Source organism: Callithrix jacchus, chromosome 13, assembly GCF_049354715.1.
Source record: "Callithrix jacchus isolate 240 chromosome 13, calJac240_pri, whole genome shotgun sequence".
NCBI classification, from domain to species: Eukaryota; Metazoa; Chordata; class Mammalia; order Primates; family Cebidae; genus Callithrix; species Callithrix jacchus.
Window position 1 is genome coordinate 66,274,002 of NC_133514.1, and position 27,964 is coordinate 66,301,965.

The 27,964-nt window shown below is 47.2% G+C and overlaps 1 protein-coding gene across 4 annotated transcripts in view; it reads left to right on the forward strand.

Moving 5' to 3' along the window:
• Window positions 1-27,964, forward strand: part of CABLES1 (Cdk5 and Abl enzyme substrate 1) — a 128,145-nt gene that overhangs the window by 40,713 nt on the left and 59,468 nt on the right. For 3 of the 4 annotated variants that reach the window (XM_035270738.3, XM_035270739.3, XM_035270742.3), the window contains 2 exons: window positions 13,021-13,092; window positions 19,503-19,595. In XM_035270738.3, coding sequence (XP_035126629.1) covers window positions 13,021-13,092; window positions 19,503-19,595 — 165 coding nt within the window. Of the gene's footprint in view, window positions 1-12,848; window positions 12,888-13,020; window positions 13,093-19,502; window positions 19,596-27,964 lie in introns of those variants that run through there. The other variant, XM_035270741.3, reaches the window with a different exon arrangement.

A 27,964-nucleotide genomic window follows, 5' to 3' on the forward strand; every position in this document is an offset into this window, starting at 1 on the left:
CCCAAAGTGTCAGATTACAGGCATGAGCCACTGCTCCTGGTCCCCTGGAGCTTTTAAGATTATGCCCTTGTTCCTCCTGAGCCAACTCTAGCTGTGAAGTTGTTCCTGCTATGTTTAAGAATTTATTGAGCACCTACTGTGTACCAGGTAATATGCTCATCATCGAAGAGGTTTCAAAGAAGAAAAGACATAGTTATTTGTCCTCAAGGTACCTGCCGTCAGGTTGGAGATAAATAAATATAAAATAAAAGAATAAAGTCAACCAGTCTACAAGTATTTAGATATAAATATTTGGTGGCTCACACCTGTAACCTCAGCACTTTGGGAGGCCGAGGCAGGCGGTTCACGAGGTAAGGAGTTCGAGACTAGCCTGGCATGAAACCCTGTCTCTACTAAAAATACAGAAATTTAGCTTGGCACATGCTTGGCACATGGTGGCACATGCCTGTAGTCCTAGCTACTCAGGAGGCTGAAGCAGGAGAATTGCTTAAACCCAGCAGGTGGAGGTTGCAGTGAGCCGAGGGTGCACCACTGCACTCCAGCCTGAGCAACTGAGCAAGACTCCATCTCAAAAAAAAAAAAAATGTCAGGGACAGCGTCACAGAGCAGGTGGAGGAAGGTAGGATTTGGGTGGATGAGGGTGAGGCAGATTCTGAATTTTCTTTCAACTAAGCTTTGGCCACATTTGGGCATTCCTTACACCAGTGGCCCCCATCCTTTTTGGCACCAGGGACCTTTTTCCTGGAAGACAATTTTTCCATGGACTGGAGGTGGAGGGGCGGTTTTGGGATGAAACTGTTCCACCTCAGATCTTTGGGCATGAAATTCTCATAAGGATCAGGCAACCTAGATCCCTTGAGTGTGCAGTTCACAATAGGCTTGGCGCTCCAATGGGAATCAATGCGCCGATTTCACAGGAGGCAGAGCTCAGGCAGTAAATGCCCGCTTGCCCGCCGCTTGCCTCCTGCTGTGCAGCCCCATTTCTAACAGGCCAGGGGCCCCAGTACTGGTCCCTGACCTGGGGCTTGGAGACTCCTGCCTTACGCCATAAATCCTTTATTTGGAGGCCGCCAATTTAGCTGTACCCAGTCCCCATTCAGCTTCCAGTGAAGGGAATAAATGTGAGTAGCCAAGGAGAAGCAGGCATTTTTTCCAGCAGGCTTCCAGAAAGGAATCTGAGTAATTGGGACAGACAAGGAAGAGGCATCAGTCTTTGTTTCCATAAACTGCTATTGAGTGTGGGCCACGGTTAACCTGAAAATCTCCTAGAAAATAAAGATTCACAAAGCCCCATCAATCCACATTTCCTGTATATAATTGCATGCAGTCTCTGAACTGTCAAAATCCACTCCTGCTGAAGCCCTTCAGAACAGAGAAAGGTCACGCTGGACACCAAGGGAGAGACTCCAGGGAGCGTTTTGCTGGCATCCTCCCTAGGAGGCAGCCCCCTGAAGGTTTCGGTAAACTCCAGCCTGGATGTGAGGAGCCCGCCTGAGCCCCGGCTGGTTCCAGTGAAGCTAGCTCGCTTCTCTCCTGACTGTGGAGGGAGGGAGAGGAGTGCTCCTCCAGCAGGGTTCGGGTCTCCCCGGCCTTCTTCAGACCTGCAGAGCTAGGCACAGAGGGTCCTTGTCTTGTGTTCGAAGGAAATATAAATGCGTATCTGGCTTAGAAAGTCTTCAGCAGAGGCTGGGTGCAGTGGCTCATGCCTGTAATCCCAGCACTTTGGGAGGCCAAAGCGGGTGGATCACGAGGTCAGGAGTTCAAGACTAGCCTGGCCTGCATGGTGAAACCCCGACTCTACTAAAAATACCAAAAAAACAAAACAAAACAAAACAAAATTAGCCAGGCATGGTGGTGCACACCTATAGTCCCAGCTACTCGGGAGGCTGAGGCAGGATAATCACTTGAAACCAGCAGACGGAGGTTGCAGTGAGCTGAGATCACGCCACTGTACTCCAGCTTGGGTGACAAGAGCGAGACTCCATCTCAAAAAAAAAAAAAAGTCTTCAGATAAAGGTATTATTCCAAAGCACCAGTGAGCCCTCAGAGAAAGGTCACATTGACTGGGGAAGAAGAGAGAGGGCTCCATCGCAGGCCATTGTCAGGCTCGAGGCGTTTAAGAGAAGGCCTAGTCAGACTAAGTCTCAGGAATGGGTTCTGCTCAGCCTCTGTCTAAGGATGTCACTCTAGCTCACTGTGTCACACCCTTGTTCCCCCCTGTAAGCCCTGCAGGTGTTCCTGGTCCTGCACCTCCTGTGTTCAGGTATGAGACTGAAAGGCTGTATGTGTGAGTACATGTGTACACACACACACACACCCGCACGCATACTTGTTCATTGTGCTGTGATGCCAGCCCCAGCTCCTCTGTCTGTGCATAGTCAGCTTGTCTACTTGGCTGTTGGGGTCTCTGGGTCCGCCTGGAGCCAAGCCTGGCCATCTGATTGCGAGCCTGTCTTTCCTGGCTCCTGCTGGGCTCTTTTCCTAGGGCTGGACTTTGCTGGAAGGAATTCTTCCTTTGCCTCCCCAAGGTTCTATCCTGTCCTGTTGGGCTCTAGGAAAGTGCACATAGGAAGCCCCTTAGACCCCCTGCCACAGCCTGCTCACTCCCTCTGTGAGAGGTACTCTCTTCTCCCTCCCAGTTAAAATCTTGGCTCTCCATGGCTCCCCTTGGCTCCCCTGTGCATTCCACACCTGGTTTGGCCTCCAGGTGTGGACACACTCCACAATGTCCTTAAACATGGGCCCAGGTGCTGCACTCCCAGCCACCCTCCTTGCCTAGCTCAGGGAAGCCCTTGGCAGAGAACACCTGGATTTGATTCTTTGGCACCTTTTCAGAACATAGGTGAGTTGGCCCCAAACTTCTTGGACTTGTATTAGAGGCATAGGGCTCGTCTCTGTCTAGGGTGAAGCTGACCCTTTTATTTCTAGTGGTTTTCTCTTTCCAATATCTCCTTCCCACCCTCATCCTGTCCTGGCTGGGCCTCCGCTTGTCTTTCCCACCTTCTCCCCTCCATGGGTATCCAGTGTATTCTGTAGCAAGATCAAAGCTCTCATCAGCCACACAAAACCCTATTGGATCCTGATTTTTTTTTTCAACCAATACCTGGTACCTGCTTCTCCTGGTTCTGCCCTTCTGCATATTCTATTGTGTGCCCCTCCAGCTGCAGGGCAGGGCCCCTCCTTCTGGGACAAGGCCAAGTATGAATTAGAATGCAGCACTGCCACTGAGCCAGCAGCCCTGGGCTGGTCGCTTGATGTCCTGATACCCTAAGGATGTCCGGGGAGACTGGGCAGGTACCTTCATGGCAGCCAGGTGTGCTGTGTCTGCTGCTGTGTTCTGACCTCCCATCTAGACATTTTGTCAAAAGTTTGAACTTGTTCTCAGGGGGAGTCTTAGATCTTCAAGTTGGGGGACTGATATGAGGAAAAGGGTGTTTTTCAAGATTAGCAGGGCAGCGGTAGGCAGGGCAGACTGAGGGGGTCTTTGGGGATGAATTTCTGGCCAGCTATGAGATCCTGGCAACAGGTCTTGTCTGCTCTAAATAGCCCCACACACTAAGATAACCTCACACCTTGGTTTTCCAGGATTTGGCAAGTCTGATGAGATCCCCTGAAACAAAAGTAAACTCGGGCAAGCCAAGCGCCTTTTGTATTCTCTGTAAACATTTAGAGAGTCACTTTCTTGACCCGCCTATGAAAATGTAGAAACAGATCTTATTTGAACAAGCTGATTGGCAACTCTGCTGTATTGATTTTAATTTGATTTTTGCCTCATTCATCAGCTGGAGACTTTAAAACATAGCCAGATTCAAAACCAGTTTCTTGGCGGGTGTGGTGGCTCATGCCAGTAATCCCAGCACTTTGAGAGGCTGAGGCAGGCAGATCACTTGAGGCCAGGAGTTCAAGACCAGCCTGGCCAACATGGTGGAACCCTGTCTCTACTAAAAACACAAAAATTAGCTGGGTGTGGTGGTGGGTGCTTGTAGTCCCGTTACTTGGGAGGCTGAGGCAGAAGAATTGCTCAAACCCAGGAGGCGGAGGTTGCAGTGAGCCAAGATGGTGCCACTGCACTCCAGCCTGGGCAACAGAGACTCTGTCTAAAAAAACAATTTTAAAAAGATAGTTTCTTAGCATTTTGTCTAATTTTAAAAAATCTAACCATCCCTCCTTTTCTTAAAGATAATCCTATCTTCCTTCCTTTACCAAAAAGATCCTGGTGATCCCCCCTGGGATTTTGAATTTCTTTGGTCTGTATTCTGGGTATGGATCTGGCTTTCAGCGTGTTAGTTGAGGCTGGGGGAGGAGGTTTTCCTTCCAAGCCAGCTGTGTGCCCTGTGCTCAGAGGTATGAATGGCATCCGGCTGACCAGTTCAGACCAGATGCCCCTCAGGTCACCCCAGCCTGGTGACCTGGCCGTGCCAGTATGCCACTGTAATGTGTGACTCCATGGCTCTCGTCTTGGACTTCCTCCACGGTCTAACAAGCAGCTGCTGCCAGGTGAGCAGTAGGGGCCGTGCTTACTTTCATCAGCGCTTTAGGTCCCTGGAAAACAAAACTAAGCATGTGTCTGATGAATGCATCCTTAGGCTGAAGCTAAGGCCGTTTTGCTTTGAGCTTCTGTGTATCTTCTGTTAAGAGTTAGCAGCTGAGTTTTTTTTCTTCATCTGTGAACACGTGTGTACTAGGGTGAAACAGTTTGTTGTCTAAGTGAGCACAGCCTGATTGGACTTCTGCTAAAGGAGCATCTGGAATCTGGGCATTCAAGTTTGCCAGCTCATGAGCAATGTTATCGTCACTTATTTGATGAATGTGAGGAGCAGTCTGATGGCGCTGTGGCAGTCAACAGCCTAAGATGCTGCTAGGGAAATGAAGGCAATAACAGCGGGTGATGGAGGGGCATTTGCCTTTAAGAGAGCCTAGTGTCTGAAAACCAGCATGTCCCAAATGATATACAGATGATAGTACAATTCTTGGGTTTATTTGTTTACTTATTTATTTTTAGAGACAGGGTCTCACTCTGTCACCCAGACTAGAGTACAGTAATGCGATCATAGCTCATTGCAACCTCGATCTCCTGGGTTCAAGAGTGCCTCAGCCTCCTGAGTAGCTTGGACTACACGTGCATGCCACCAAGCACAGCTGATTTTAGTTCTTGGGTTTATGCATAATTCTTCACTTTAGGGCTCCTTTAAGTAGTAGGTTTCCATAAACAATCAGTTACAAATTACAGATTTGTACCCTGCTTTTTTTAGGGCCCCCTTTTCTGCATGAACTGAACACCATTTCCAGAGAAAAAGATTATGTCTATGCTGGGGGAATAGGGGAGTACAAGGAGCAGGGGATGGAGGCTTCCGCCCAGAAAGTCAGAGATCCTATAACATTTTGCAAATGGAGTTTCTAGCTGCCTCAAAGGCCAGCCCTGCTTTCTAGGCTAGTGTGCCCCAAGCCTTTTCTTGCTGGGTCCTGACTGGGCCCCTTGAGGCTTGGTGACTAAGTGGTAAAGGAGCCTAGCACATGTAGGTTCCCAGAGTTTATAAGGTTGAAGTGGGACGTCTTGCTGTCCAGCCCTAACTGACTTCTTCCCCATAAGGGAGTTGGGAACCTGAGGAGGATTTCTGGACTCTGTTGACCAGACTGGGAATGCATGTATTAAAGAGAGAGGCCCTAGGCCAAGTGTGGTGGCTTATGCCTGTAATCCCAACACTTAGGGAGGCTGAGGCAGGGGATTACCTGAGGTCAGGAGTTCAAGACCAGCCTGGCCAACATGGTGAAACCCCATCTCTACTAAAAATACAAAAAAATTTAGCTGAGCATGGTGGTATGCTCCTATAGTCCCAGCTACTTGGGAGGCTGAGGCAGGAGAATTGCTTGAACCCAGGACGTGGAGGTTGCAGTGAGCAGAGATCGCGCCCTTGCACTCCAGCCTGGGCAACAAGAGCAAAGTTCCATTTAAAAAAAAAAAAAGGCCCCCTAATAATTGAGTATAGAAAAGCATTGAATGGAAGGTCAGGTGCTTTCTGGGAAAAGTCCAGGAATACCCACCTGCCTGGTGAGGGGAGTTGCTTCCTGTATTCAGCCAGCGATGATTGAGTACCTGCTATTGGCCAAGCACGGGCCCTTCCTAGGGACACACAGCATAGCCCCTCCCAATCAGCTCACTTCTAGGGTACCTCCATTTTGTTTGGGAGAGGGAGGTTGGTCAGTGGGAGAAAGATGTAAGTACCACAGCAAATAATGACAAGCTTTTGGGTGTCTTGTGACTATGTTAATAAGTTATTTTTATGCTTCGGTTTTTTTTTTTGGTCATAATAACTGTCTGGACAGATGTGAAGTAATTGAGGTATCCAAGACACTCTCACCTCTTCCACACCTGTGAAGAGGCAACTGTGCCATCCAGTGGCCCAGCTTACAGCCAGGAAGCGGGTTCGCCCATGGGGAACACTAGAGCCATTAAGGAAATTGCCTTTTTTGTGAGTAGAGAGCTGGTTGGCCCAGGTGTTTTCCCAGGTCATTTTCTGCTCTCAGAGCTCAGGTTTTTCTCCCAGAGAACACAGAACTGGTTCTTCACACCCATGTAACATGCACATATTATACATATCATCCACCTGTTTATACTTGAAAGCCCTTTGGTCTCTTGCCGGCCTCAGTGCTCCAGGCTAACTAGCTCTTTTCCTTTTGCTTGTCGAAGCTTAAAAGGTCCTCATTCAAGGATAAAGGAGACCACTGCTTATTTGGGAGTTGGTTATGAACATTTTCATCCCGAGTTTGCTGATGCAGGAAAGTAAGGTAAATAAGTGGAATGTTAGGAGAAGGTTCTCACTCACCTTTGGCCTCGTGCAGAATGCTGGAGCTGTTTGGGACCAACTGTCCTGCTCACTGGAATCCCCTGGAGTGTCTAAGACCCACTTTATCCAGCCACACCCAGACCAGGAAATCAGAAGCTCAAGGTGGGCTCAGGCTTCGGTGATTTTGTTGTTCCCTGGGGATTCTGATGTGTGGACGGCGTTGAGAGATTGATCTACCCTACTTTCTCATTTCATGCTGGAAGCCAACTGAGGCCAAGGGTCACCACCTTCCATGTGGTGGGCTGGTCCTAACTCTTGGGCCAGAGCTTTCCCCTGGATGCCCACTGACTCACATTGTCCTCCGGGCTGAGTTGCTGTGCCAGGTGACTGCATGGGAGATTGGCCTTGACCAGCTTGCCCCACCAGACCCAAGATGACCCTGCTGTAGCCTCACTGGTTAGCAGGGACAGCAGCAAGGCCCTCACCTGTCTCCAGCACTTTCTTCAGGGCATTCTGCTTACCGGGCTCAGGAGAGAGGAGCCCTCCTCCAATAGAGCTGAGGAAGGTACCTGGACCACACACCGCCCCACTTCACCCCTCGCTCTCCGGAGTCCGCAGACTTGATGCAGACCAGGATGACGACAGCATTAGTGAGGAGGGCCTTCAGGATGGTCAGACCTCTGGCCCCACATCCCCTCTTCAGTTTGGATGGTTGGCCTCTGTTCCTGGCCTGGAAATAGGTCCAATGACCCTTTCATGCATAAAACGCACTTTAGAAATGGTGGCCCTGGGCCTGCCTCTCCTGGTCCTTTGTCACTCCAGCCACGGGTTCTTTTGTGTGCTTTTTTTCCCCTTCTCTTCCTCCAGCGACCTTTCCTTAAGCTTTCAGTGTAAGTGGACTTATTCTAACAGTACCCCTGTGACCAGCCCTGCATCCCAGGAGTATATAGTAATTTGCACCCACAGACAAACTGTTATCCCTTCATGATGAGTGGATTAAATATTCAGATGTGCAGTCGCGATGTCGTGGATGATGATTTCCTTGCTTAGCATTCCAACGATGTTGTAAAACAGGCACGGGTGCTTTTGGGACACTGCGTTACGCATGAGCATTGAGCATGAACTGCACTGGCCTCCAAAGTGTGGCCAGTGTGGAAGGATCTAACTTGTAACTGTCAGACAAGTCGGGGAGCCCCAAGTGTACATTCAGTCTGGAGGCTAGGCTTAGACACTTCTGTCTGATGATGTCACTGCATAATACTTTTGCTTTGAGCCCCGCCAATATCTTACTGCATGTCTGCTTGGTCAGTAAGGTAGCCTGCTATTTTTGTCCAAGGCTCAGTATTCTTTGTCAGTCATTAAATTATGCAAAGACCTCTGCTTGTTAATTGCATAATGATGAGTTTGCATAGTAATGGACTTAGTTTGTGAGGAAAATTGCGGAGTGAAAAGTGGCTGGTTAAGATTGGCCATCTGCCCTGAGGCTTTGTTTATTGCAGGCTTTCTGGGGATAGAAGGTGAGGGAGAAGGCACTACTACATGCCTGGGAGGATCCGGCAAGGTGACGTGGGCAGAGATGAGCGCTGCCGAGTGACACTACCAGTTCACAGGCAACCCTTGAGGCAGGGAACAGGTCCTCATCTTAGGCTGGAAGGGCAGGCATCCTTTGCTGTTCTCATTTCTGTCTCAGAATATACTGGTTGGTTATATTCACAAAGAAGGGAAGTACATCTGCTGAAGTTAAAGGAACAGGTGGGCATTTGGGCTGTGGATTTTTTCCCCTTTAAGGAATTCTGATCAGAAGTGCCCATGTGTATGCTGCATACCTGCAGATGTGTGTGTGCGTGTGTGTATGTTTCTGTCTGTCTGTCTGAGTTTGGACTGCTATAACAAAGTACCAAAGATTGGATGGCTTACAAACAATAGAAACGTATTTTCTCTGTTGGGCCTGGTGGCTCACATCTATAATCCCAGCATTTTGGGAGGCCAAGGCAGGTGGATCACTTGAGACCAGCAGTTTGAGACCAGCCTGGCCAACAAGGTGAAACCCTGTCTCTACTAAAAATACAAAAATTAGCCAAGCATGGTGGTACATACCTGTAGTCCCAGGTACATGGGAGGCTGAGACAAAAATTGATTGAGCCTGGGAGGCAGAGGTGGCAGTGAACCAAGATCACGCCACTGCACTCTGTCCTGGGAGACAGAACAAGAGTCTGTCTAAAAAAAAAAATCAACAACAACAACCAGAAATGTATTTTCTCACAGGTCTAAAGGCTAGATGATCATGATCTAGGTGTGAGCATGGTTAGGGTCAGATGAGGGCTTTTCCAGTTACAGATGACCAACTTCTGTTGTCCTCGCTTGGCAGCAAGGGAGCTAGAGAGCTCTCTGGGGTCCCCTTTACAAGGGTACTAATCCCATTCATGAGGGCCCCACCCTTATGACAAATCACTTCCCATGGACCCCACCTCCTCAGACCATCACAGTGGGGTTGTTATTTCAACACGTGAATTTTGAGGGGACACAGACATTTAATCTGTAATATGTGTGTGAATTCACATCTGTTCAGCGCCTGAAGGGAATTATCAAATGTGTGCTGGCTTTTAAAAAAACCATTATAACAGTAAAGAAAGGTATATTCTCACTTGGTTATCTTCTTGTTTCTGGTTCAGGAAGAGCTGGCTAGGGCTTTTTGAGTCATGTGCTTTTGTGGATGGGCCTGATTGGGTCGTGTGCTTTTGTGGGTGGGCCTGATTTTCTAGGGCAAAACGCCCTGATGTGTATGTTGGAGGAGTCTGAGCTTCCCGGCAGGGCCTTCTGTGGTCACTATGGGACTCAGCTGGAGTGTTCACCACACCACAGCCCCGAAGGATGCGGGGGCTTCTGGGATTGTTAATGGGACTCCTTGGCAGTCGTCCCATGGATCCCCACATGACTCTGAGCCTCTGAGGACAGGAGGCAAGACTGGTTCAGCTGTGTATTCCCGACAGGGTTGGCTGTCACCTTGTTGAGTGGGTGGGGGTGGATGGGTGAAGAGGTGAACCTGCCTGGCTGGGCTCTGGGCTCTGCCGGAGCCTGGGTGGCATCTGTGCCTGAAGAGCTCACCCAGGGCTTCCCTGGGGCTCCTCAGGGTACCCGAAGAAGGGTAGCCTTCAGCCCTTCCCCTGCGCGATCGCCTCAGTTGCCTGGGTGCAGACTGAACAAAACATCAGTTGCCTATTCACTGGTCACCTGAAAATGCTGTTCTACAAAGAAAGGCTCAGAGTGTGACAGAGTGTGTAGAGTTTCTCAGGATCTGAAGCCTATACATTCATTTCTGCCTGCGGGAGTTGTCTCTAATGACAGTTTAGATGTGCATGCTTAATTCGAGTAAATACTCAAATGAATGTTTTACTTTAGAGTTAAAAGCTCAGAACATCATATGGAGATAAACAGAGTAAATCTTTTAATCACTGACTTCTGACTGTGGGGAGACCAGAGAGCAGTGCAAGGAGGCCTGGGGGACACTAATTTTATTCATTTTATTTTTTAAGACAGAGTCTCGCTCTGTCACTGAGGCTGGAGTGCAGTGGTGCCATCTCGGCTCCTGATGTCAAGCGGTTCTCCTGCCTCAGCCTCCCAAGTAACTGGGATTACAGGCCTGTGCCATCACACACGGCTAATTTTGTATTTTTAGTAGAGACAGGGTTTCACCATATTGGGCAGGATGGTTTCAAATTCCTGACCTCGTGATCTGCCCACCCCGGCCTCCCAAAGTGCTGGGATTACAGGCGTGACTCACCATGCCCAGTGGTGGTGGTGGGGGGGGGGGGGGCACTAATTTTATAGGTGGGTAACACATCAGTTAAGTATGACTTGTGCTTCTTCGTGCACCCCATTGTGTACATATGCAGAGTTAGTTGTGTTTAGAAGCAGATGTAGGTGTGGAAGGAACGCATGCTTGTCTCGGGTGGGCTCAGGTGCAAGGCATTTTGGAATGACCCTGCCACTGGCTGGGCCTTGAGCTGGGGCCAGAGCTGAGATACTCAGCCTGCTCCTGGTTAGCTGAGCTGGGGTGCAAGTCAGGGTGCATCCCTATCCAGGGAAGGAAACTGGAGTGTCAATCAAAAGCCAGTAACTGCTGTTCTGGGACTTTACATGTGCCCCTTTCTTAGTTAATTGCTAATTGCTGTTTCCCATTTCATAGATGAAGAAACTGAGGCTCGAGGATTAAGGAGCTTTTTTTTTTTTTTTGAGATGGAGTTTTGCTCTTGTTGCCCAAGCTGGAATGCAATGGCTTGATCTTAGCTCACTGCAACCTCTGCCTCCTGCCTCAGCCTCCCAAGTAGCTGGGATTATAGGCATGCACCACCACACCTGGCTAATTTTGTATTTTCAGTAGAGATGGGGTTCACCATGTTGACTCAGCTGATCTCAAACTCCTGACCTCAGGTGGTCTGCCAGGCTCTGCCTCCCAAAGTGCTGGGATTACAGGCGTGAGCCGCTGTTCTGGCCGGATTAAGGAGCTTTCTCAAGCCCTAAAACCTTTGGAACCCAACATTGCAATTTGAGTGGCTGACCCTAGCCCCTAGGCATTCTCCTGTGTAGAATTACATCACCCTTGGAATGGGTAGCATAGGGTTTCTGTTGCTGAGATCTGCAGTGGGCAGGTGTGAGTGCCCCAGTTCATCCTGGGACTCAGCACCTGGAGAGTGGATAGGCCCACTGCTCACCTGCCTGCTTTCCTAGGATTAACTGGGATTTCAGAGGCTCTGCCTCAACCCATGGCACAGACACTTCAGAGCTCCAGCTGCGGGTGCTATCACAGGGGTGTTGGTGAGCTCTGTCCCCCGAGTTTAAGTGTTGCATGGAAGGTCCTGTCTAATCACAAATTGGCTACCTGTAAACTCGGCTCCTCACTCTGCACCACTCTCGGTAAGACAGTGTCTCCTCCACAGCTCTGGCTGACCCCTGGGAATCTGGCAATATTATGGAAATGGAAATTCACTGTTAGTTAATTGCAGAGTGAAACCGCAGCTCCTGTAGAAAGTCCGTTATGTCATGAAGACAGGGAGATGTGTGCTTGGTTCACACGAGTGAGGAGCTGAGAGTGTTCTCCTGTTTTATAGTTGGAGAAGAGACAAGGAGGCTGTATGGTGAGGATTTTTCTTTTAAAGGGTTTGAGTATCAAAAAAATAAGAAAAGTGGAAAATTGAGGAAGCTGTTGAATAGTTTGCTACAAAAATGACCTTTCTGATTGTCTTATAAAAGCAAAAACAAGCCGAAGGTATCAGAGCAGTTGGTCAGAAAAAGTACACACAGAATTAGAAGTATCATTCTTTGTTCGTTGGGGCAAATTAGAACATGGTTATGACTGCATGTTCTTAGGCTATATTTTGCCAAATGTAATTAAAAAAAGACTTATCTTCATATTTTTAGTTCTGTTTTAAGGAACAACCCAGTCAAACTTTTCCTATCCACCCCCTCTCCAACAAATCATTTACTATCAAATAATGGTCTTTGTTCAAGTTGATTTATTTAAAGTTACCACCACCCTACCCTGCTCCTTGTACCTGATATTATTAAACTAGGACCTGTTTTTATTTCAGCCTGATGAAAGAAACTGGTAGATTGAGGAGGTTTTAGCAGGTGGTTTGCAATTCCTTAGCAGCTCGGAAGAGTTGATGTTTTGCAGTCATGCCACATATTTATTCTCTCTACCCGTATGAGAAATTCTCCCAAAGGAATAATATTTTTCTTGTTTCTAGTTGCTTTTAAAATCATGGCCATCCAAGGAGCATAACCTTTTTATTGCATCCTAATGATTTTGAAGTTGTTTTTAATAGGGTTTTCGATTTAATATTTATCAGTTACCAGGTTCAAATCAGGATACTTAACAGTATTAGCTAATGTTTTAGAAAAGCTGCACGCAGCACCAGAGTTATTCTATATTGTTACAAGAGGCCCCTTGTCTGTGTGTGTGTGTGTGTGTGTGTGTGTGTGTGTCCTTGGGGGAAATGGCAGCATCAAAAGGATCAGTCACTTCCTTAATCACCACAAAGAGGCCCTCTAACCAGGGAGAATGCTCAGAATTCAGCCAGCAAGATGGGCCTGGCATGCAGGGTGGGAATGTGGCAGCCTCTTAGAGACAGCTTTTATCCGATCTTTTTTTAAATGGCAGTTTTAGATTTACAGAAATGTCTGATCCGTTCTGCAACGCAGTTTTAACTCCCAGATTTTTTCCTTCTCTCTGCAGACGGCGCCTCATCTCTCAGAGATCTTCCTTAGAAACCTTGGAAGATATTGAGGAGAACGCCCCTCTCCGGAGGTAAGTTTTCTGTATCATTTATGTGTATGTAAACAGTACATGGTGATATCCAGAATTTGATTTTGGTTTTTCAGTTCTTGATCTATAGAATTAAATTTAAAAATAACCATCTGAATCCCAGGGACTATGGGACATCTCCTAGTGTCCAACCCACCTCTGAGGACCATTAGACCAAGACAACATTAAATCCAATTACAAATTGGAATATCCCAGTTTGCATGGAGATTTGGGTGTTTTTCTTTCCATGACTCCTCTTCATTTTGTAAACTGCTGCTTAATGGAACAAGAGCCCGGCTTTGTTCCGGCCTGTCCCCCAGGTGCAGTCACACGGTAGGTACAGTCCTGGACTTCATTCTCAGCAGAAGGGGCAACCACAATTCCTCAGGAGGTGACCACAATGTTGCTCCCTGGCTAGTTGCTGGGAAGCCCAATTAGGATAGTTGTGAGTGCCCTCTGAGGTCTGAAAGTTTCTGTTTCTTTCTCCCTCGGGATTAAAAAAGTGCTTGCAAGCTGTCTTTTTGGGGTGACAGCAATTGCTGAGCTGTGCTCTGCTGTGCTAGTGACTGGCAGGTTCCCCTCCTCTCACCTAGCCAGGCCCTCGTGGAGGAGAGTGCACTCAGGTACTGCACCCACTTCCATCCTCACTGCAGCCCTAAGCTGTGTGGGGCAGTATGTGGGAGTGAGCCAGGAAGACGGGGCACAAGGGCTTCCCAGGGACCGCAGGGCAGGCGGCAGCAGGGAGGGTCTTGGGAACACATGAGCTCCTGTGGACTTGCATCAGCTCCTCCTTGAACCCACATCTGCACCCTGCGAGCCTTGGCCGGGCCAGGACTTGGGAGCGTTTTGCTCCTCCCTCTGAACCTGGTAGGGTGCTGCTGTGGGGGAGATCCCCACCCTGGAGCTGGCTCCTTCCCTACCTGGAGCTTCACTCCCAGGCCAGAACTCATGTCCACAGGCTTGGCCTGCATGAAGCGTGGAGGACAGAGTGAGCACAGACAGCCTGGGGTCAGATGGGAGGTGTCTGGCAACTGTGAATATTGTCACTGACATCCTCTTAAAGAGAAAGTCAGGCCCTAACAGTCCGATCTCCACTTTTGGAGTCTTTTTCATAGTGTGGGTAACCTCTAGGAGCCTGGTAGGATGTGGGGTGTGTGGCTGTATGGCAAACATGGCCTAGGCACAAGTGAGGAGCAGTGAAGTGGGGAGAAGCCCATTTGCCTGTAGGAGTCAGACAGAAAGCTACATTGAAAGTCAAATGAGGGAGCTGGCCTTGGTCCACAAACTCAGCGAGCGTGGAGAAGAGGTTTTCCCAGGCGCACTGAGTGGCTTTGGTGTCAGAGTGAGTAACGTCACCATCTGACCAAGTTTCTCTCTCACTCCTGCCACAAACGGGAAAATCCATGAATAACGTTGAGAATCCCCTGGAGTTTTAAGAGGCTGCTGGAAGCCATGTCCTTGGAATAGCGTGGTCACTGTGAGCCAAAGGAAACCAGGAGACTCAGGGTATAGGCTACAAGTGCTCTTCCCTCTTCCGGAATTCCCAGGCAGGGCTGTCGAACTTCAGGATGCACTGTCCTCGAGTCTCGAGTTGGCGAGGAGAGGCCAGAGGAGGACCTGGGCAGGCTCTGTGTTCCTGGCTGGTGTGCTGTCACCCTGTGCCCTTGTCGGAATCCACCCAGTCTGGTCCTCAGCCTTGTGGTAGCACAAATGAGTGCAGTAAAAGTGCTTGCCGGCCTTCCACCAGCTCTCGCAGAATACTGCACTGAACTTCAAATCTTGTTACTATAAAATTTTAAGAATAAGTCAGAAATCGAGAGAGTTTTAGAATCAAGGTCAGTATTTATTCCACAAAGGGACCTTTTTTTGTTTTGTTTTGTTTTTAGACAGAGTCTTACTCCGTCACCCAGGCTAGAGTGCAGTGACATGATCTTGGCTCACTGCAACTTCTGCCTCCCCGGTTCAAGCAATTCTCCTGCCTCAGCCTCCTGAGTAGCTGGACTTACAGGTATATAGCACTACACCCAGCTAATTTCGTGTTTAGTAAAGACGGTTTCATCATGTTGGTCAGGCTGGTCTCAAACTCCTGACCTCGTCATCTGCCTTGGCCTCCCAAAGTCCTGGGATTACAGGCACTGCTCTTGGCCCCTTTTTTTAAATTTAAAAAACATCCTCAGCTGGGTGCAGTGGCTCAGATCTATAATCCTAGCACTTGGGGAGGTGGAGGTAGAAGGATCACTTAGTCCCGGAGCTAAAGACCAGCCTGGGCAAGGTAGCGAGACACCCATTTCTACAATCAATCAGCACATAAATACACAAATAAGGTTCTTATATTGGCTGGACACAGTGGCTCACACCTGTAATACCAGCACTATGAGAGGTTGAGACAGAGGGGTCGCTTGAGATTAGAAATCCGACATCATCCTGGACAGTGTAGTGAGATCCCATCTCCACAGAAGAAATTAACCAGGCGCATGGATGTACACCTGTAGCTCCAGCTACTCAGGAGGCGGAGGCGAGAGGGTCGCTTGATCCCAGGAGTTTGAGACTTAAATGAGCTATGCTCAACACTGAACTCTAGCATGAAGTTTCTTAAAAAAGAAAACTTTAAAAAAAAGAGAGAACTTGGACCCGGCACAGTGGCTCACGCCTGTAATCCCAGCGCTTTGGGAGACTGAGGAGGGCAGATCACGAGGTCAGGAGTTCGAGACCAGGCTTACCAACGTGGTGAAACCCTGTCTCTACTAAAAATACAAAAATTAGCCAGGCATGGTGGCGCATGCCTGTAATCCCAGCTACTCAGGAGGCTGAGGTAGGAGAATCGCTTGAACCTGGGAGGCAGAAGTTGCAGTGAGCCAAGATTGTGCCATTGCATTCCAGCTTGGGCGACAGAGTGAGACTCCGTCTCAAAAAAAAAAAGAAAGAAAGAACTTAAAGAAATGTAACTCTTCTCATTTTTACTTAGAAATTCACTTGTTCCTGGGAGTTATATTAGCATAGTGTAGAAGAAGGGACATTAGTTTTGGAGTCTGGGAACATGAGTTCTTGACCTGACTCTAAGTGGGTATGTAGCATTGGAAATTCACTTAGTGTCTCTGGGGCCTCAGTTTTCCCATCTATAAAATGGGAAGGCCATTTGGCTGATCGCTGAAGCCTTCTCTGGTCTGTGAAATGATAACACCAATAATGATGCTGATGTATTTTGGGAACTGTGGGGGTGGAAGGCTATTAGCCCAGCTTGCTTTTAGGCTTAGCAGAAGAACAAATGGCTTCAAGGCATCTATTAGACCTTTTGCATAATTGAGTATATCCTATAATCAGTGCTAACAAGAAAGAGCTAATCTTTCATTAAATTAGTTTTTAATTTAATTCTATGCTAATTTAATTTTGCATCACTTAAAATGTATGTTTTTAAATGGATGTTTACATGCTGTTGCAGGCAGCTTTGAATTAATTCATTCTTTGCTTAACCTGCTGCAGCCCGAGCACCCAATATTCCAGTTCCTTGGCAATTGTTGCCAACACCACAAGTTTCTTAAAGCATTTCTTAGGTTCCCTGGTGATTTGGTTGAATGCTTAAAAGAGGGGGAAAAAAAAACAAGACAGCAAACAACTTGCTGAATGAAGGGCTAAATTAGTAAGGTGTATGTGCAGTTAGAATTAGGTGCTGATGTGGAAATAAAAGATCTTTGTTAAGTTACCCTGTTAAAAGTCTTACTTTTCTCTAGCATCATGGTTAGTGGGTTTCCTGTATCTACCTGGAGTTCCAAGAACTGAGCATGTGTCATGAGAGGACTTGGACTGAGGAATTTTGCACCTGCCTGGTGGTTGCCTAATGTCCAAAAATAAAGAGTTAAGCCATCTCTACTAGGTATCAAGAAAAACCTCTATTTGTTTGTAGCAAATGTGGCCGGCGTCGGCACCTGCCTTGGTTTTCCAGTCTGTCTGGGTGGATATGGGTGGCCACAGCTGTTAAAGTGATCACAGCCCCACTTTCTTCCTTTGCTGGCGCAGCCAGCCACCTGTGGCCCTTTTGTGGATTTCTACTTCCAGCAGAAGACCAAGGAATCTGGGGCCCCTCTTTCTGCAGGGAGCAGCTCAGGCTGTCCCTCCTCTGTGCTGGCGTCGGTCCCAGCTTCCTGCAGCTGGGAGGTGGGAGGAAGGCGCCAGAGTTTGCTGAGGTGGCAGGATCTTCGAGCTGCCTGAACGCGCGCGCTGTCTAGCTCCTGGCCTGCTGCCCTCAGATTGGCTAGCCCAGGAAGTTCTGCTCCTGGGAAAGGAAGCCAGGGGAAGGGGTATGAGGGTGCTTCCAGAAACCACTTTATGCTTTCAGGGATTCTCCTCTTAACAGTAACTCCATGTTTCAAGAACCTTCTTTGTGTGTGTGTGACAGGTGGGAACTTCTGAGTGGCCCTCAGATTCAAGCAGTCATTCTGGAGGAAGAAGTGAGGCCGCTTGGGGTTCTGGATCTGCTCCCAGAGAGCAAAAGGCAGAGTGAGGCTCTGTCTCCTTGAAGCTTGAGCCAATTAAATCTGGGTTTAGTGGGCCAGGCACAGTGGCTCATGCCTATAATCCCACACTTTGGGAGGCTGAGGTGGGAGGATTGCTTGAGCCCAGGAGTTTGAGGCTGTAGTGAGCTCTGGAGGCACCACTGCGTTCCAGCCTGGGCAACAGAGCAAGACCTTGTCTTTATTTAAAAAAAAAAAAAAAAAAAAAAATCTGCATTTGGAGGCCCGGAGTTGGGAGGGGGAGTGTCAGTACCATCCCCACTTTACCCTTCCTGAAGGCCACAGTAGTCGTCTACTAAATGTCCTCAAGCAGGGCTCTACAAACCTTTAAAAGGACTTCCTTTTTTTTTTTTTAAACAGCCTTATTCTGTCGTCCAGGCTGGAGTGCTGTATTGCAATCTTGGCTCACTGCAACCTCTGCCTCCCGAGTTCACGCCATTCTCCTGTCTCAGCCTCCTGATAAGCTGAGATTACAAGCACCTGCCACCATGCCAGGCTAATTTTTGTATTTTTAGTAGAGATGGAATTTTATTATGTTGTTCAGGCTGGTCTCGAACTCCTGACTTCAGTTGATGTGCCCACCTCAGCCTCCCAAAGTGCTGCAATTACAGATGTGAGTGACCATGCCTGGCCCAGAATCTTTCTTTAGAGTCAAGAATCAGGTCACAGGCACCGACGTCCCATGGCAGGAGCTGACCCCTGTGACCCAGGTCAGAAAGGTTTTTAGTAGTGAAACCCAAAATTGAAAAGTCATAGCCCCTTTTGTCTGGAATAAACATGACACTCTTGTTTGTTGAACATTTTGCTTTTCTGTCATTGTGATTGTGGTTTTGTAACTTAGAATTTGCCGGGTGAAAACACTACACACAAATAAGATCTCCTTGGCCTGTGGTCTGTTCCGCCAGTCCTATAGTACAGGCAGATGTTTATACTCCAGCAAAATAAAAATAAAAAAAACTTGAATCTAAGCCATTTTAGTTGAACAAATGTTTATTTAAAATTTACCTTAAAAACAAAACAAAACAAAACAGCAACTAGCCGGGTCTCTTTATTTTTCATTCAGTATAAATTTGTGACTTCCCAGGCGAGGCAGGTCAAGTTGAAACTTGAGGCAGCTGTCCAGGTAATTCAGGTCAAAATCTTGTTACAGAAGAAAAGTGATTCAGCCTTGTTTTGAACTGAATTTTCCAGTGTTTTCTTACTCCCTTTAAATCCTTTAAATGTACAGTTTTGGTTCCCTTTACCTGTGTTGATATGAGCGGATTCCTTTTTTTTTTTTTTTTTTTTTGAGATGGCGCCTCTCTCCCACTGCGTAGGCTATAGGGCAGTGATAAATCTCAGCTCACTGCATCTTCCACCTCCCAGGTTCAAGCGATTCTCCTTTCTCAGCCTCCCGAGTAGCTGGATTACAGGCATACACAACACCACGCCTGGCTAATTTTTGTATTTTTAGTAGAAACGAGGTTTCTGCATGTTGGCCAGCCTGGTCTCGAACTCCTGACCTCAGGTGATCCACGCGCTTCGGCCTCCCAAAGTGCTAGGATTATAGGCATAAGCCACTGCGCCTGGCCTGGGAGGATTCTTTGTAAGATAACAATAAAGAATAATGTCTTTGGAACCTTCGTAGGTTTTTTTTTTTTTTAATGCAGGGGACAATAGTCTTGATTTGCTGGCTTTTTAGAGACCCATATAAAATAATATCAGTATTATCAAGGAAGTTGTCTGTCATTGGGTTTTTTTTAAGCTTCCTTGCTTCTAGCCGCATTGTTTTCATTATCCCCGAAGACTTCTGCCTGCTCTGGGGTGACTCAAGCCATTTGTCTGGTCCTTCCTGTCTTTGTGTGGAGATGTCTCATCTGTCCAGTAGGCAGCTGACTGTGTTTTTGAAATGACTTTATTTTTCAGATGTCGAACTCTCTCAGGTTCGCCCAGACCAAAGAATTTTAAGAAGATCCATTTTATCAAGAACATGCGGCAACACGATACCAGGAATGGCAGGTACTACACTCACACAAAAGCCGCCGCCGGCACCAGTGGGTGGGGACAGGGACGAGAGGAAGGGACAGCTTTAGTGGCCCCAACTCAGCAGAGCCGAGCCCACACTTCTACGATGGGCAGGATCTCATGGAACCTTCCCCGACAGTTTCCACAACACTCACACCAGAATCACCAAAAGGAAATCCGTAGAGAATAATGAAGCTCCCTAAGGTGAAGTGAGTTGTTTAGATCAGAAACAAACTGAGTTTTTCAGAGCACACGAAAGGATTTTTATAGAAACCTTTGAACAGAAAGACAGTTGAGTTTTGAGTGGGGAGATTCTTGTTTGTTTTTCTGTTTTGTTGGCTTTGTTTTCGTTTTTCACCACCGTGTGCTCTGGTCAATAAATGCCCTCCAGGTCTGCGCCTGAACTTCGTTGGGTCCTGGCTTTGACTCTCTTTAGGAGAGTAGAATCAGGACTTCACTGGCAGATTCTCCCTCGGTGCTGATCTGATTCCTGGGCCTGCTAACATCTGGAGTATGTGTTTCTCCAGTTCTTCAGTTGCTCATTTGGGAAGTACCGTTACATAAAACTGGTGGAAATTTATATAACCATGATATTAAAACCTTCCAGACAACAGGTAGATCAGAATCTCTGGGGCCAGCATGCTCATGATTGAATAGCTAAGTCCATTCATCTCAGCCCCAATGGTGCGTGGGGACAGAGTCCGAGACCCCTGGGGTCCCTGATGCTCTGTAACCCTTGGGGGCAGTTGCTCCCCACTGACTTGAATAGGTGAGTTAGAGACGCCATCCAGAGCTGAGGTCTGGCTGCAGAGACTCTCTTGTTTGATCTTCTAATTTATAGAAGACCATATGGGCCCCACTAATACTCTCTAATCCATACAAAATGAAAATTGCTAAAAAGTCTTTTAGTTAGACTCATTAAGGCCCAGCATGACTGTAAGCCAGTGGTATAAAATACCCTGTACAGCCTGTATAATAACACACAACAATTACCATTTTTACAGGCTTGTTATCTTGAAGTTTAGGCCTGTTTTTAAAGCCTTATAAGGACAGGGAACATTATTTCATAACAATTGCAATGGTTTCAGAATAGCAAAACTGAGCTTTCCAAATGATTTTTCCATCGTCAGTGTATGTTCATATTTTAAGTCCAGTGCTTTTAGTTTAAATTTACCGAGTTGTTATTTGTGAAATTGAATATTCTGAATTTCTCTTTCTCTCACCCTAACTTTCGCTGATACTTACGAATTTCTGTGCCTTATTTAACCACTGCCGTTGTCTTCTTTTGAGGCTTTTACTTACAGAATACAGAGCTTACTTATGCCATTTTAGAATAATTCTTTATCGTTGATTTACATTTGTGTTTTTGTTCATGATCTCTTTAACCGTAAAATAAATGCAGAAGACCTTTAATTTCTCAATGAAATCAATGACAAAGCTAAAGGAATGGGTCAAGCTAATAGTGTTCCCACCTCTGATGCTAGCTGTCAGGACACAAAGTCAGATAATTACCCCAGCATGTTTAGGCAGTGAGAGGATGCAGTTCATAAAAGACTTGGATTAATGAGATTTCCGAAGAACATTATGGAGCCACCTTCCCCAGCACACTCTTGGCCTAGGAGAACATAAACAACAGAGCTCGCAATTGCTGGCAGTTTTGCTGGGGAGTTTTCAAGGGGAGCCAAGAAGATTCTTAGCTTATCTGAACATCTGAGAATTGGAATTTAGGGCAGGAAAGAGAGCTCTAGGGTCTATGTGGGACCTACAGGCTGTGGGCTGAGGCAATGGCTGGGCGTATGCCCAGGTGAGAGCTGGTTTTCCTGTGCAAAGGGCAGATGAAAGGGCTGGCAGGAGGGGCTGGCCCGCCCACTTGAGGTTTATTAGCAAGGAGGGATTGTCCTTAGACAGATGAAAGCGAGAGCCTGGGAGGAAGCCAGGAAGAAAATACGATTTTAAGGTGACAGAAGGAAATTGTAGTCAAGAGCTAATGAATGGGAGGATGTGGCCCAGCCTTTCGAGAGAGGAATGCAGATGGAAGCTCTGCCCCACAGCAGCTGGGCAGCATGAGCAGAATGTCCTGCTGGAGGCAGCAGGGGCACTGGGTGAACTCAGTTCCTAAAATGATGAGTAGGAGGGGTCCTGGTCGTGATCTCAGAGGAAGGGACCCTCATGCTGGTTTCGAGGTCTCCCATCCCTCCACCTCAGGAAAGGGAAGTGAGTGTGCAGCACCTGCACAGTCCCCAAGGCCCCTGCAGGCCCCCTCCCAGCCTGTGCAGTCACAGTCACATCTGTGCATCGGGCTGTCTCCAGCTCCTGAGTCTCCTTGGGGCCCCTGACAAGCACAGACCAGTCTCTCAGTCTGCAGGCCAAAGCTGCGGCTCATTTGCTCTTCTGGCCCTGAAAACCCTGGCATGGAGGCTCCCATGTCCCCAGACCTACTGACCATGTGATAGAGGCCCCAGTACTGAGGAGGATTTGTATTTCTTGTCTCAGCAAAGACCAGAGTGCAGCTCAGGAAATGAGCAGGGAGTCTCTGTTGTGAGACTCAGGTCTGACCTAACCAAGGGTTTCCAGCACATTTTGAGACAGAAAGGGGAAAATGTGCTTTTAAAACTAAGAACCAGATATAATAAAAGGCAATACTTGTGGCATTGAAAAAACAAAACAACTCAAGTATACCTCATGATCAGTATCAGAGTAGCTGCTTAGAAATAAACTTTGGGGCATGAGACAGCTCCATGGTCCTGCTGTGACATTGGACAACGAATCCCAGCTGGCATGCAAAGTGGAAGTGAACGCCTGCAGCAGAAGCACATCGTTGTGATGGAGGATGGAGTTTGCCTTCTGTTAAAACTCTGTTCATCCGTCTGGCATCTGAATTCGTGAGGCTGGCATTGGGACCTTCTAGAGGGCTTCATGTGCAGTTATAGTAAGGAGAAGCCACGCCAAGGTTGCTTTGGGGTCACGCTGCATATCGCTGGGCCAGATGGAGGCTAAGAAGGTCAGTTCCCGACAGATCACAGACCAGGCCAGATGGAGTGGAGGGAACATCCGTGCTGCTGCTAGGACGAGAGCGTGGCAGGAGCTCTTGGCTGGCCCTGCTGGTGTTTCATCTCCTAGCAGGTAGGGGAAGCCATGAGGGAAGCTGCTCTCAGTTCCAAATCTTCCTTAACACAAAAGGCAGGCCAGACCTCAGGGCCTGAAGGAAAGTCCCTCTGGATTTCATAGCTGGAAAAGAAAGCAGTGCTTCACTGGATTTTAGGAGCACGGTCACACAAAGTTTAGACTAAGAAGTAGATTCTTCTGGCTTGGACCATACTTCCAGAAGAGATGATACGTTGATAATAGATACCTTGATTGAGTGCTTGCTGGATGCTAGGCTCTAAGTGTTTAACATGCTTTGTTTCAGGCAGGGCAGGATGGTTCATGCCTGTAATCTCAGGACTTTGGGAGGCTAAGTCAACTGGATCGCTTGAGCTCAGAAGTTCAAGACCAGCATGAGCAGCATCGTGAAACCCTGTCTCTACAAAAATTACAAAAGTTATCCAGGCATGGTGACACTCGACTGTGGTCCTAGCTATTAGGGAGGCTGAGGTGGGAGGACTGCTTGAGTCCAGGGGATGGAGGCTGCAGTGAGCCGAGATCACGCCTCTATACTCTAGCCTGGGCAACAGAGCAAGACCCTGTATCAAAAACAAACAAAAACCACCACCAAAACCCCAAAATACAAGCATCCTTTGTTTCATTAACTCAAAATTTAGTAGGTGTTCATCAAATAAATGAGTAGGGATGCCTTTTAAATGAGTTTGTCTTCAGGACTAGATCTTGAGGAATGGAAAGAATTTAGAAATAATCCTTGAAACAGCCTTCTGAGTAGAGTATTACTGTCTTGTGGCAGGCAGAGTAACGGCCCTCGGAGATGGTCACGCCCCATCCCTGGGACCTGGGACTGTTAGGTTACATGGCAAAGGTGAACTAAGGTGCAAATGAGCTGACCTTTACATGAGAATTTACCCCAGATTATTCAAGTGGCCCCAGTCTAATTACAGAGCCCTTAAAAGTAGAAGAAAGGGGCAGGATTTTGAGTGTCAGAGTGATGCAATAGGAGAAAGACTCCTCCGGCTTTCTGGCTTTGAAGGTGCAGGATGGAGCAATAAACCAGGAAGTGCAAGCAGCCGCTAAGACTCTGGAAAAGGCAAGGAAGCCAATTCGCCCTACAGCCTCCCATGAGAACCAGCTCTGCTGACACCTCGATTTTAGCTCCATGAGTCCCATTTCCAAGTCTGAGCTCCGGAATTGTAAGATCATATGTGTGTGTTGTTTTACGCCACTAACTTTGTGGCAATTTGTTCTGCAGCTGTAAGAAACTAAAACACTCCTGATCCCAGTTTATGGAGGAGGAAACTGGAGCGCAGGGCTAGAGAGTGGGAAGTAGAATTCACATCCAGCCATCACATTGCAACGTTCATTCTCTCCATTGATGAGAATGATGGGAGTTAAAATCCATATGCAGTAAGACAGTTTTAGAGAAAATTGACAGAATTTGAGAAAATTCTCCCTTGCATTCTGAGTTTTAAAAAGTCATTCACTAAAGGCCAAGGGTTAATTTTTTTAATGGCTTAAGCAAATTTGCAAGAATGGGGTGAGGGAGACTAATGTCTGGATGAACCAAAGCTTGTTAAAAAAAAAGTAAAATTGGAACCATCATACGCTGCTGATGGAACATAAAATGGTAGATGCTGTGGGGAAATTTGGTGGTTCTTCAAAAAGTCAAACAAAATTACCACACAATTAATTAATTGCTAGTTGTAATTAATTACCCAGCAACTAATTGCTGGTTGTACACCCAGCAGAATTGAAATAGGTATTCAAACAGACGTTTATAGACCAATGCAGCGTTATTCGCAATAGCTAAAAGGTGAAAACAACACCGTGTCTCATCAGCAGATGCATGGATAGACCATGTGCTGTATCCATACAGTGGAATAATATTCAGCCATGAAAAGGAATGAAGTACTGATATCTGCCACAATGTGGATGAATCTGGAAAGTAAGCCGAGTGAAATGAGCCAGTCACAAAAGGTCAAACGTCATATGACTCCATTTATATGAAATATCCAGAATAGTCCATAGAGACAGAAAGTAGGTAAGAGGTTTCCAAGGGTTAGGGAAAGAGGGAATTATTGCTTAATGAGTACAGATTTTCTGTGGGGGTGATGGAAATGTTTTGGAAATACATAGTGATGATGGTTCCCCAACATTGTGCATGTACTTAGTGACACTGAATTGCACACTAAGTGGCATTTTATGTTTTTATATATGTGTGTGTATATATGTATTTGTATATATTTACATGTAAATATATGTATTTACATGTATATTTTCCCCCCACCAATAAAATAAAACACCAGTAATATCCATAGGCTGCTACTGTCAAGACCACGTTCAGAAGCGGAAGGGAAAGAGTGGCACACTTCTTGGGGTGATGGGATGGGGTCAGCATATGTCAGCTGCTGGCCTGCTTTTAGCTTCCTTACCGAGTAGAACTGGAAGTGTAGACTCTAAACAGAGCCACATGCCAGTCATACAGTAGACACTAAGCAAGTGTTTGCTGAATAAAAGAGGCCTCTTAAGTGAATTTTAGTCACCAGGACTAGATCCTGGAGAATGGAAAGAATTTGGAAATACAAATAATTTTTAAAGTGCCGTGGAGAATGAATGAAATTCTATGTCTGTTGCCAGGCAAAAGTTACCTTAAAGTGGAAAAAAAAAAGCGTGAGGGTGATGGGAGAGGGTAGATTCTAATAATCATGGACTGGCAAGCCTAGAGCTGATGGTGAGCAGAGTTTGAGAACAGATGGTTTGTGTGGAGGTTGCTAGCAGTCAACATGAGTTCACTAAGAAAAAGTTATGTCTCATCAGCTTTGATTCCTCATTGATGGAATAACTTGATTAGTAAAGTGAGGAACTGCCATGGACATTACGTTTCTAGATTGCAGCAAAATGTCAGGCTATTCCTCACTATCGCACGTCCCAGTGGATACAGCGGTGAGAAGGGCTGGGTGATTGTGAAGCTGGAGTTTCTGCAGGTGGCTGAAATTTGTCAGTGACCATCATCAGCCTGAGGGCAAGTTTGAATAGAACAGCAAGTGGTATTCCCACCAGCATTTTCTCCTGCAGTGCAGACCAGTGATTGGAGTAAAAGCCCAGAAGCCTCTTGTCAGCCATGTGGAAGACTAAAAGCAGGGAGAGCAGAAGCAGGAAGGAGCATTACAGATAAGAACCACGATCCAGATACTTCATTCTCTGGAAATGCCAGAGCTAGTCCACCGAGATTAAACTGAGCAACGATAAATGTAATTCAGGTGGACTATTGATGATAGCACAGGATCGAGACTTTTTAGTGCATGTGAAAAATATCTTGGCATTTAGAAGAATAGCATGTTCCACCCCAGGCTAACAATGCAATGCCAATACAGAGGGAGCTAATTCAGCTTGTCCTGATGGAAGGCTAGTATCACTGAAGACTGGTGTCGCCTTTGCACCCACCCAGGACAGGTCCCATCTGTGGTGTTGCCATCGGTGTGTATGTCATGTCATAGGAAGCTAGATGTGTATTAGGATGGTCCTCCGGCAGTGGACTCTGTGGAAGGAGTCGTGATGAACCTGGAAAATAAGCCGAGTGAAATGAGCCAGTCACAAAAGGTTAAATGTCAGATGATTCCATTTATATGAAATATCCAGAATAGTCCATAGAGCCAGAAAGTAGGTCAGAGATTACCAGGGGTTAGGGGAAGAGGGAATTATTGTTTAATGACTATGCACATAGAAGGTGCCCAATGATAAGGCAGTTCCTTAACTACATGCACTGCAGGACGTGTGTCCTCAGCCTTCCCCACTCATGCTTGCTGGCACCTGCTCTGTGGCTATTGGGATGTATCTGTGAATAAAACAGGATACATTCCAATAGGGAGGGAAGTGATGATAAAGGTGCACAGGTGAAAGATGAGATGATGTGCCATGGAGAGAGACTGAGGCAGCCGGGGGTGGGGAAGGGCACCCTGGGGTGATGGGGAGACCTGGGAGTGGAGGGGTGAGGGAGGTGAGGGAGCCAGCCTTCGGGCTATCCCAGTGGTGAAGAGCGCTTGCCCTGAAGGAACAGCAATCATGCAGACACTGAGGCGGAACGTCCGGGGTGTGTTTGAGGAACTGAAGGAAAGCCAGCGCGGTGGAGCTGAACGAGAGCAAGGAAGGAAAGCAAGATGAGCTCTGCGAAGCCGGTGGTGACTGAGGAGGTCCGTCTGGTTGTGAGCAAGGTGGAAACCGTACAGCGTGCTGAGCAGAGGTGCAAGTGATCCGACTTGCCTTGGAACACGGTCATTCTGGGTGATCGAAAGTCAGGAGTGAGCATTGCACTTTGTTTTGGTAACCTTATCTTTTCTATGGAAAATTAGAGGGTGGGTGGGTATTATCTTCTAAAAGAGTTCATTTTGATACGAAGTTCAAAAGCAACTCAAGAGATCTTTTTGAAAAACTGGTCACAAATATATGAGCAAGCCTTTTGTCAAGGAAGAGAGGTGGCTGGCGGCCCCTGCCACAGCATCTGGAATGGGCCTTTGAACCCCTCGCTGAGGAGGGCAGTTGGCAAGTGGAAGCTGCTGCTTATTGTAAGAGGAGAGCCGGTCACCATGGGCTCTAACCTGCATCTTCACTGAGAACCCTACTGTGTGCTGCAGAGCAGAAGCTAAATAGAAGTGAAGACAAATCCTAGTTCCCAGCCATTAGAGACACCTTGAAGATGACAAACATTTACACAGCCTCGCCTATGGCTGGCCAGGAAGGACTGACTCAGCAGAAGGACAGCGGAGATTCTGGGCATAAGGACTGGAGACACCCAGTGGCTTTTGTGGCTTTTGTGGCATTTATGCCTAGTGACCCTCATGGTCCTGTTAAGAAAGGACCTTTCCTCTCGGTGCTCCCAGTTTTTGAGAGTCATGAACCTGTGTCTTAAAGAGTGATAGAGCTCTAGTTTCACATGGGTGTCTCGTCCCTCTGTCACGTGCTTGTGTGGGCTTTTACTGGGTGTCCTTTTGAAGTCATCTGGGGGTTGAGTGTTGGCATAGCACGCAGGGATGGTTTCACATGCTCTGGAAGTGCCGCCTCCTGGGTCTGCTTCGATAATCCTCTCATTGTGAACAGGTAGAGAAATATCCCCGGGAGTGAGTTGACTCGGTTACCTCCTCCCTTGGGAGGAATTTTCAAAGAGACGTAAAAGGATTTGAGATGGGAGTGGATACAAGAACTGAGCCAGAGCGTTTTTTCTTTAAAGTATGAACTCAGTAGGAAGAAGTTAAAAAAAAATG